Source organism: Heteronotia binoei, chromosome 5 (assembly GCF_032191835.1).
Source record: "Heteronotia binoei isolate CCM8104 ecotype False Entrance Well chromosome 5, APGP_CSIRO_Hbin_v1, whole genome shotgun sequence".
In the NCBI taxonomy this organism is placed as follows: Eukaryota; Metazoa; Chordata; class Lepidosauria; order Squamata; family Gekkonidae; genus Heteronotia; species Heteronotia binoei.
Window position 1 is genome coordinate 101,791,128 of NC_083227.1, and position 10,267 is coordinate 101,801,394.

At 43.4% G+C, this 10,267-nt stretch overlaps 1 protein-coding gene across 1 annotated transcript in view; it reads left to right on the forward strand.

Moving 5' to 3' along the window:
- LOC132572637 (store-operated calcium entry regulator STIMATE-like) overlaps positions 1-9,878 on the forward strand; it is an 87,511-nt gene extending 77,633 nt beyond the window's left edge. The window contains exons 10-11 of the mRNA XM_060239927.1: positions 7,195-7,311; positions 9,421-9,878. Of these exons, the coding sequence (XP_060095910.1) occupies positions 7,195-7,311; positions 9,421-9,527 (224 nt within the window). The 3' untranslated portion in view covers positions 9,528-9,878. The remainder of the gene's footprint in view (positions 1-7,194; positions 7,312-9,420) is intronic.
- Positions 9,879-10,267: the final 389 nt, after the last annotated feature.

Here is a 10,267-nt window from a genome sequence, read left to right on the forward strand (position 1 = left end):
GCACTAGGCTTGTTCCGGGTGGAGAGCCCTTTTGCCCCCAGCACTTCTCTCTGTTTTCATATAAGTTGCTGTGGAGCTGCGAGCTGGCATGCCACTTTCCCACAGCAAGCAAAATCCTTTTACAAGTGGTTTCTGCTTGCCATGGGAAAGTGGAACACTAACTCGCAGCTTCTGCAAAAATGGAGAGAAGCATCTGGGGCAAAAGGGCTCTCCACCCGGAACAAACCCTAGTGTGAGATCAGTCTCTCTCTCACACACACACCAGGGCCACCAGGTCCCAAGAAAGGAGCAACTGAGCCCCTATATAAGGCAGGTGTGAGCACCTGCTGTGAGTGAACAGTACAAACTCCCAGAGGGTGCTTGCTTTCAATACAGTGAACCAGTGGAGCACTCACTGGCATGACAAGGTATTCACCATCATCACAGTGAGCAAGCAAGTTGGGTGCTTACTAGCAATGCAGTGTGTGGGGTCTGACTCCTCATTGTTGCAGTGCAATACTCAATGCAGGTATAATGAGCAGGAAAGCAGGTGAAGTACACACTGCCAGCATGGTGGATGAGTGAGATGAGCAGGCTGGGCATTTGTCATCAGCATGGTAAGTGTCCCCTCAACCTTGTGGGGGGCCTGCTTGCCTCCCCTCTTCCACTGGTGGCACAGGACCATATGTGAGCCAGGGGAGCTGAGCTGTTTTCAAAGCCATTGCTGTTTCTCAGCCCATCCCGGGCAAGGTGTAGTGTGGACTTGACAGCTGCCCTGAAGCCACTGCCACCCACCACCATTCTAGAGAGGCTGGCACCAGTGGCACTGTAGTAGCTGGGCAGTTAAGGCCCTCTTCAGGACCACCCACCCCCCAATACTGAGCATGAGGCAACTGCTGTGGTTGCCTCATGGTTAAGGTCATCCCTTGGAGAAATGTTACAAAAAGGGCCAGTTTCAATATTGTTTTAATCAAAAGAGTGTTGGCAGAGTAATTAACACAGCAATGGTGCACAACCTTATTAAAGAGTAGATAAAAGTTTCTTTAGGAATTAACATACTTGATAGAAAAAAGGGGAGGGAGAGATAGGTTCCTAACTACATCTCTAGCTGAGAGAGACGGTAAGACTGAGTGTGGCACTTCCAAGAAGAAGGGGGAAATTGCCCTGAGAGTAGCAAACTGGAGACGAACAAGGAATGACACTTAAAAGGCGAGAAGGTGCTGACCTCACCATCCTATCTAGTTGTCTTCTTGCTGTCCCCTTCAGGATCTTCTTCTCTTCTTGTTTGTACACCAGACATTGTTTTTTCCAACAAAGAGAACTGAATCCACTCAGTTTGTGAGATCCATTCTCAGTTGTTAGTTCATAGATGAAGCAAGATTGAGGGGAAAAGAAGTATAATTCAACTAATAAACATCTGTAAAAAGTTGGATATGCTAAGATACCATTATAGTGAATGAAAAATGCCTGCTCCTTGTCATGGCCTGGCATGGAGACAGCACTGAACTTCTTGATGAAATGTTGATTTGGTAATCTCCTGTTGGAATCTAAAGTGCTGAATTTGCAATGCTCCAATATTAGCTAATAATAAAATTAGTGATCTATGGCATGCTGCTGATGCAGTATGTCTTTCTCAAACCAGATTGGGTCCCTCTCAGACACTTAGAGAAGTTATGAAAATGAGTTTTACCATCAGAAGTTTTTGAGGGTCATTACAAGAAATTCATTTGATTCTTTCTGTCCTTGTAGTGTCAAGTCTGATGTTTCAATAACGAGACCTTCTTGATAAAAAAGTTTCTAGTTTATTGTAACATGTTGCAAGACTGTAGAAGCAGATTGAGAGACTGGCGAGCATGCACAAAGAGCAAACATTTAAGGTATACATCAAAAGGATTCCTGAGGGCGGGGGCACTCTATGCAGGGCACATTCACACATTGTTATTATTTTATCGTTCTCAAGCACCGGCTGGCCTTGGGCGCTCTCTTAGCACCGGCTATCTCTGAGAAGGCACCACAATCTTGTTCCCATATTCCCGTTTCCAAGCATTGCTACATAACAAAGGAGGGGAGGGGGGGAAGGAGAGTTTCAGCTAGCAGTATCTGAATACAGAGTGGCTTTACCCAGGATCCTTTTCCTGAACCAGAGTTTGCAACTAAACTACTCAGGCATTATAGCAGACTTGACATGTAGTGCAGGAGATATAAATAGTATAATGTTGTTGTTCAGTCGCACAGTCGAGTCTGACTCTTTGCAACCCCATGGACAAAGCCACGCCAGGCCCTCCTATCTTCCACCATCCTCCGAGGTCTGCTCAAATTCGTGTTTGTTACGTCAGTAACACTGTCCAGCCATCTCATCTTTTGCCATCCCCTTCCTCTTTTGCCTTCTGTCTTTTCTAGCATCAGGATCTTCTCCAGGGAGTGCTCCCTTCTCATTTGGAGGCCAAAGTATTTCAGCTTCAGCTTTAGCATCTGACCTTCCAGAGAACAGTCTGTGTTGATTTTCCTTAGGACTGACTGATTTGATCTTCCTGCAGTCCAAGGGACTCTCAAGAGTCTTCTCCAGCACCACATCTCAAAGGCATCTATTCTTCTGCGCTCATCCTTCCTTATGGTCCAGCTCTCACAGCCATACATTACTACTGGGAATACCATCGCTTTGACTATACGGACTTTTGTTGGCAGGGTGATGTCTCTACTTTTTATTATACTGCCCAGGTTCGTCATAGCTGTCCTCCCAAGGAGCAAACGTCTTTTACTTTCATGGCTACAGTCACCATCTGCAGTGATCTTGGATCGCAGAAATGTGAAGTCTGTCACTACTTCCATGTCTTCCCCTGCTATATGCCAAGGTGTGATGGGACCAGATGCCATGATCTTAGTTATTTTGATGTTGAGTTTCAAGCCTACTTTTGTGTCGATGCGCGTAGAGAGACCCAGAGGGTGATGCTTAGCGACGCAAGAATGAAGGCTGTACACAGTAGTTGTAAAACCACTATATACATTTATTTACACCAACTCACTCTCCTGACTGACAATATGCTCCGCTGCAACTCCAACTCCATAAACCCACAATCACCACTGTTACTCTGTACATTTATACATGGGACAGCCAATCAGCAACTTGCTGTGTCATGCTGACTCTGCTGGCTGATGTAAGACTTCTGGCAGCCAGCCACCTGCTGTCAGGTAGATCATCTAAGCCTCTAGATCTACTTTCTGTTTTGCAGCACATGCTATAAGCTGTCTGTTTACACATAATAGTGACACTCCTCTTTCATCCTAAAAAGAGGTTCTTTAGGTCCTCCTCACTTTCTTCCATTAGAGTAGTGTCATCTGCATATCTGAGGTTGTTGATGTTTTACCTGGCAATCTTAATTCCGATTTGTGCTTTATCCAGGCCAGCATTCAACATTATGTACTCTGCATATAAATTAAATAAGCATAAGAACATAAGAGAAGCCATGTTAGATCAGGCCAATGGCCCATCCAGTCCAACACTCTGTGTCACACAGTGGCAAATTTTTATATATATTCACTGTGTCAGTGAATTCCACATGTTAATCATCCTTTAGGTGAAGAAGTACTTCCTTTTATCCGTTTTAACCTGTCTGCTCAGCAATTTCATCGAATGCCCACAAGTTCTTGTATTGTGAGAAAGGGAGAAAAGTACTTCTTTCTCTACTTTCCCCATCCCATGCATTATCTTGTAAACCTCTATCATGTCACCCCGCAGTCGACGTTTCTCCAAGCTAAAGAGTCCCAAGCGTTTCAATCTTTCTTCATAGGGAAAGTGTTCCAGCCCTTTAATCATTCTAGTTGCCCTTTTCTGGACTTTCTCCAATGCTATAATATCCTTTTTGAGGTGCGGCGACCAGAACTGCACACAGTACTCCAAATGAGACCGCACCATCGATTTATACAGGGGAATTATGATACTGGCTGATTTGTTTTCAATTCCCTTCCTAATAATTCCCAGCATGGCGTTGGCCTTTTTTTATTGCAAACGCACACTGTCTTGACATTTTCAGTGAGTTATCTACCACGACCCCAAGATCAGTCTCTGTCAGTTCACACCCCATCAACTTGTATTTGTAGTTGGGATTCTTGGCCCCAATGTGCATTACTTTGCACTTGGCCACATTGAACCGCATCTGCCACGTTGACGCCCACTCACCCAGCCTCAACAGATCCCTTTGGAGTTCCTCACAATCCTCTCTGGTTCTCACCACCCTGAACAATTTAGTGTCATCCGCAAACTTGGCCACTTCACTGCTCACTCCCAACTCTAAATCATTTATGAACAAGTTAAAGAGCATGGGACCCAGTACCGAGCCCTGCGGCACCCCACTGCTTACCGTCCTCCACTGCAAAGACTGCCCATTTATACTCACTCTCTGCTTCCTATTACTCAGCCAGTTTTTGATCCACAAGAGGACCTGTCCTTTTATTCCATGACTCTCAAGCTTTCTAAGGAGCCTTTGATGAGGAACTTTATCAAAAGCTTTCTGGAAGTCAAGGTAAACAACATCTATCAGGTCTCCTTTGTCCACATGTTTGTTCACCCCCTCAAAGAAATGTAACAGGTTAGTGAGGCAAGATCTTCCCTTACAGAACCCATGCTGAGTCTTCCTCAATAACCCGTGTTCATCAATGTGCCTACTCATTCTGTCCTTGATAATGCTTTCTACCAACTTTCCTGGTATTGAAGTCAGACTTACTGGCCTGTAATTTCCCGGATCTCCTCTGGAACCCTTTTTAAAGATGGGGGTGACATTTGCTACCTTCCAGTCCTCAGGAATGGAGGCAGATTTCAATGAAAGATTACAGATTTTTGTTAGAAGATCCACAAGTTCAACTTTGAGTTCCTTCAGAACTCTCGGATGTATGCCATCCGGACCCGGTGACTTATTAGTTTTTAATTTGTCTATCAGTTATAGGACCTCCTCTTTTGTCACCTCAATCTGACTCAGGTCTTTCAACACCCCTTCCAAAATTAGTGGTTCTGGGGCAGGCAAAAAGTTCTCATCTTCCACAGTGAAGACGGAGGCAAAAAATTCATTCAGCTTCTCAGCCATTTCCCTATCCTCCTCCAGTAATCCTTTTACCCCATGGTCATTCAAGGGCCCCACTGCCTCCCTGGCTGGTTTCCTACTTCTAATATATTTGAAGAAGTTTTTATTGTTGGTCTTTATGTTAAGCAGGTTGACAATATACATCCTTGTTGAAATCCTTCTCCTATTCTAAACCAATCAGCTCCGGGTTTTGTATTTGCTGACTGTAAGGAGCTTCTCCATCTTTGACTGCAGAGTATATAATCAATCTTTTTGTGTTGCCCATCAGGTGATATCCACGTGTAGAGTCGCCTTTTAGGTTGCTGGAAAAGGGTGTTCATTATGATCAGCTTGTTCTCTTGACAAAACTCTATTAGCTTTTGCCTGGCTTCATTTTGTTTTCCAAGGCCAAACTTGTCAGTTGTTCCGGTCACCTTTGGACTTCCTACTTTGGCATTCCAGTCCCTTATGATGAGGAGGACATCTTTTTTTGGTGTTAATTCTAGAAGATGTTGTAGATCTTCATAGAACTGATCCACTTCAGCCTCTTCTGCATCAGTGGTTGGGGCATAGACTTGGATTACTGTGATATTAAATGGTTTGCCTTGGATACGGACCGAGATCATTCTGTCATTTTTGAGATTGTATCCCATTACTGCCTTCCTCACTCTCTTGTTAACTATAAAGGCCACACCATTTCTTCTATGGGACTCTTGGCCACAATAATAGATCTCTCTCATGGATTGCTGCCTTGTCATGGCGAGAGGGCTTGCGCTTCAATGAGGCTGTGGGCTATGCCATGCAGGACCCCCAAGATGGACAGGCCACAGCTGAGAACCCAGACTAAAAGTGATCCACTGGAGAAGGAGATGCCAAACCACTCCGGTATCCTTGCCAAGAAAACCCCATGAACAGCAACAAAAGGCTAAAAGATAGTATAATAGTCCATGTGAAATAACTACCATAAAGCAGACAGAAAAGAAAGTTGTATTGCTCTTTCGCCTGACATGGATGGTCCATCCTTGCGTGCTCTTATCAGATTTTGGCTGCTAAGAAGAGTCAGCCCTGGACCTGGTTAGTATTTTCATAAGAAGCCACCAAGGAAATCCAGGGTTGCTATGCAGAGGCAGGCAATGCAAACCACATTTGTCTGCCTACTGCCTCTACAGGATCACCAGCGATTGGCTGTGACTTGATGGTGCTTCTCCACCCTACCAGTCTGTTCAGAGGAAATTTTAGCTACTGGAGCTTCTTGCTGATGACAATCTATAGCTTACTGCTGTAGTTGTAATTTTTTAAAAAATAGTTGTTGAGTCCAGAACTTGGATGACAAAGGATATTTGGTTACATATAGCTTTTGTACATGCTTGGTTAACTGATTTACTTACTAATTTAACCAGGACCAGTGTGGTATAGTGGTTAGAGTGTGGTATAGTGGTATAGTGGCTAGGATCTGAGAGACCCAGGTTCAGATTCCCACTCTGTCATGGAAACTGTCACTGAAAGGTGTATGTTGTATTATTACATAGTGAAACATAGTGAAGATGTTTATAAGCTAATCATTTCTCTCTGTGCTGTGATTATGAATTGGATGATGTTAGAGATGTGCTTATTCTCCCCAGCTCTGTGTCATTTGAGATTAATTCTCTCTTTTCTCCTGGGATTTGTCTCTTAACTTCTAACAAATTTTGCAGAAGCTGAGCAGAATCCAAGAAATAAAGATAAAACAGAGCTCCCTATTTCCATGGTATCTGCATACATTACAGCCCTTGGGAACTCTCCCTACCCCCAAAAGTCTCATAGGCACACACTTTGGGGACCTGGTGAAAAGTGCCTTTATTTGCTGAAATAGTCAAATGACTTTAAAATACCTTTTGGCATACAAAAGCATAGTTCTGAAGTAATTCATATTTTTGTTTGTCTTAGCATGGCTACTTGGGACATGGGGGAAAAATTAGTCTGTGGTATTTACAGATGCTAGAGAAATAAATTTAGGGATGGGAACCAAAAGCACAAATTCCCCTTGGACTTTTCATTAGAATTCCCATAGACTATTGATTAGAAGAGCAACCAGGCTGCGGGGTGGGGATGACAGCCCCACTAAGATTTCAGAATCATTCTATTATTTCTCATAGTACAAAAATGTCTCTTGTTTAGCCAGCTCCTGTCAAAAAGAAGCGTCCTCCAGTGAAGGAAGAAGACCTCAAAGGGGCTAAGGAAAAGCTCTCTAGCAATCAGGAAATCAAATCCAAAACTTACCATGTCATGAAGCAGTGTGGTAAGTGCATTATCAGTACCTTGTTGACCAGGTACTCTCAAGCTCACATTGTAGTGAAACCAATGAAAATTGATTCTTATACTCCTTAAATAATTTGGCATTTGAAGCTAAATTGTACACATGAGCAGTAGACATTTCCAAGGGCCTGAAAGTATACTTCTAAGGCTTATTGTCAGTGTTGCATAGGACGTGACATCACTTTCTGTGTGACACCAACAATGAGGCCTGGGCCTTCCTCTTTCTCCAGGTGAGTTCCCCCTACCAGCAAGCAATGGCTTGGAGGCATGGCCTGGAGGTGGTGGACCCCTGCTTCTGCTGGGGGTGGTCTGGCAACTCACCTGCCTTACCTTAGTAAATGGTAAGACACTACAGAGGGCCTTGAACTCATTCATAGCATTTGGGCAGGTCCTCTGTACGGGAAAAAGCAATCCTTAAGGTAAGTTAGTGTCATCTCAAACTTTACCGGGAGTTAGACGCTTTATCTGATTGGAGGTTAAGGGATTCTAAAATTAAACAAAGCAACAGCTTATTTTTTCCATGTCTGAGCCTTCCTAGATGAAAGCATTATTGCCAAAAACTTATCTTGTGACCATTAAAAAACCCAGAATAATATTTGTTGAATTCTGTAAATGTTTTGTGTCGATAAACTACTGGAATAGAAACCAAGTGCTGCCTTGAGAGCTACTTATATACCCTTCAATGTACAACATAACCTGCCGAGTGTATAAGTTATTGGGTTATTAAGTAATTTAAGTAATTTAAACAACTTTTTCTTTATCCTGTTTGAACTACAAGAATAATTAAATGCTGTTATGGCATCCCCTCATGGTAGAGTTGCCAGATTTGTGTTGGAAAATACTTGGAGACTTTGGGGGTTGAGCTGGGAGTAAGTGGGGGCCTTAGCATGGTGCAATGCCATAAAGGCCACCCTTTAAAGCAGCCATTTTCTCCAGGGGGGCTGATCTCTGCCAGCTGGAGATTAGTTGTAAAAGTGGGAGATCTCCAGGTCCCACCTGGAGGCTGGCAACCCTATTGCATGGGATGTTCAAGGCAAGAGATGAACAGGGGTGGTTTGCCATTGCTTTCTTCTGTTTAGCAACGCTGGACTTCCTTGGTAGTCTCCCATCCAAGTATTAACCGCCAGGACCAACCCTGCTCAGTTTCCAAATTCTAAGAAGCCTGGACTAGTCTGGACTATTCAGGCTGCTAGTTGAACTAAACTGGTATGGGATATCTTGGGAACCACTAACATAAAACAAGTAGAGATTGGTTAGTAAGTTACTCTGTTAATGAGACACCACTCTCACTGAAACCTTTCTTTGCCTGTACTGTCGTTTGCTTCCAACAGTCCAAAGCTGGAAAAATATTTCAGGAGACTTTTTTATTTTTCTTTGAAAGACATGTCATTGGAGCACATATATCTTCCTATCCACTTTTTAAAGCAAATAAACTTTTTATTGGAAAGACTAGCCTGCAACAAAGATTAGCCTCTACAGCAGCAAGAGGGAAGCCACACGACACTGTGCCCCTGCAGAAGCCACCCGAAGTTCTTCTATGTGATACAACCATTGAAGGATCAAGGATGCAAACAGGGCTTTTTTTGTAGAAAAAGACCAGCAGGAACTCATTTGCTATTAGGCCATACTTCTGACATCACCATTGTTTCACCATTGTTTTTGCAGAAAAAAAGCCCAGCAGGAAATTTGCATATTAGGCTACAACCCTAACAGGCCAGCCGGAACTGCGTTCCTGCTCAAAAAAATCACTGGGTGCAAAAGTCATAAGAACTAAATATCGTTAACGATAAATACCACATAATTGTCTACTCAGGGAAGGAGTAGATGGAGGGTAAAACAGTTTTACCCTCCATCTTCCAAGATGGAGGGTAAAACTGTCTTTAGCTTGTATTGCATTTTTAAAAGTGCATCTGCTTGCATGCTCGGATATCCAGCAGGGCGGTGTAGACCAGTCATACAGATGAGCAGTCTTTTTAGTGTATGTATTACATACATTTAAAGAGGATGGTGCATTTGTCATGTTTTTCCACAGCTGCTGTTGCATGTATATCATCCATACTGAAGTGCTAATTAGCTACTGTTCCTTTTACAGAGCAAGCTGGCACGGCAGCTCCATCTGTATTCAGCCGAGATCGCACAGGAGGGGAAACAGTCTTTGATAAGCCAAAAGAAGGGCCTGCAAAGAGCGTCTTTGGCTGACTGCCAAGCCCAAGGGCTGAGCTGAATATTCTTCATGTAGTACTTAACCCCTTGTTTTGCTTTCACGTGCACCAGTCTTATTACACCACCATTAACTTAATTGTTTTAATAATTAATTAGAAAGTTTGCATTGCAAAATAAGCTTTTTATACCTTGTTTGTGTGAGGGGTTCCCCCCCCCCATCTGATGTGTTGTGAGTAATTCAAGTTGGGTGGTAAGCTCTTGGGTGCAGATTGGTACCATAATGACCAATTTTATTGCATGCTTATTTGTGTTGCAGGGCTGCACCCAGTTGCAGCTGTGCTTTTCATATTGATGTGCAAAACCAATAAAGCATGGTGAATTTGATTTTGGTGAAATGCTTGCTTAATTAAAGGGAAGAAGCAGTTCCTAACAGAAGAATTTGCTCACAAGAACTGTATGCACTTGCATTTCTGCTCAAGGGATTCCCAGCATAAACTGGAGCTATTTACTGTTAACAGTGGGCAGGTGCCAAATAATATTACTGGTAGCAGCCTCTGGCTAGTAAGTCTGGCATATATATAGATATGGCCTCTGACTGTCTGGAATTCTTCCGTGAGTCAAGATTTCCATTCTGTCTAGAAGGAAGAGGTTTTTTCCAGGCAGCAATGCAATCGGAGCCTCTTTTGCTCTTGGTTAGCTGTTCTTTGATTTCCTCTGGCGTTGGCATCCTGAGAGAGCAGCAATAGGGCAGCTGGTCAGAGAAGCAATAGGGGAAG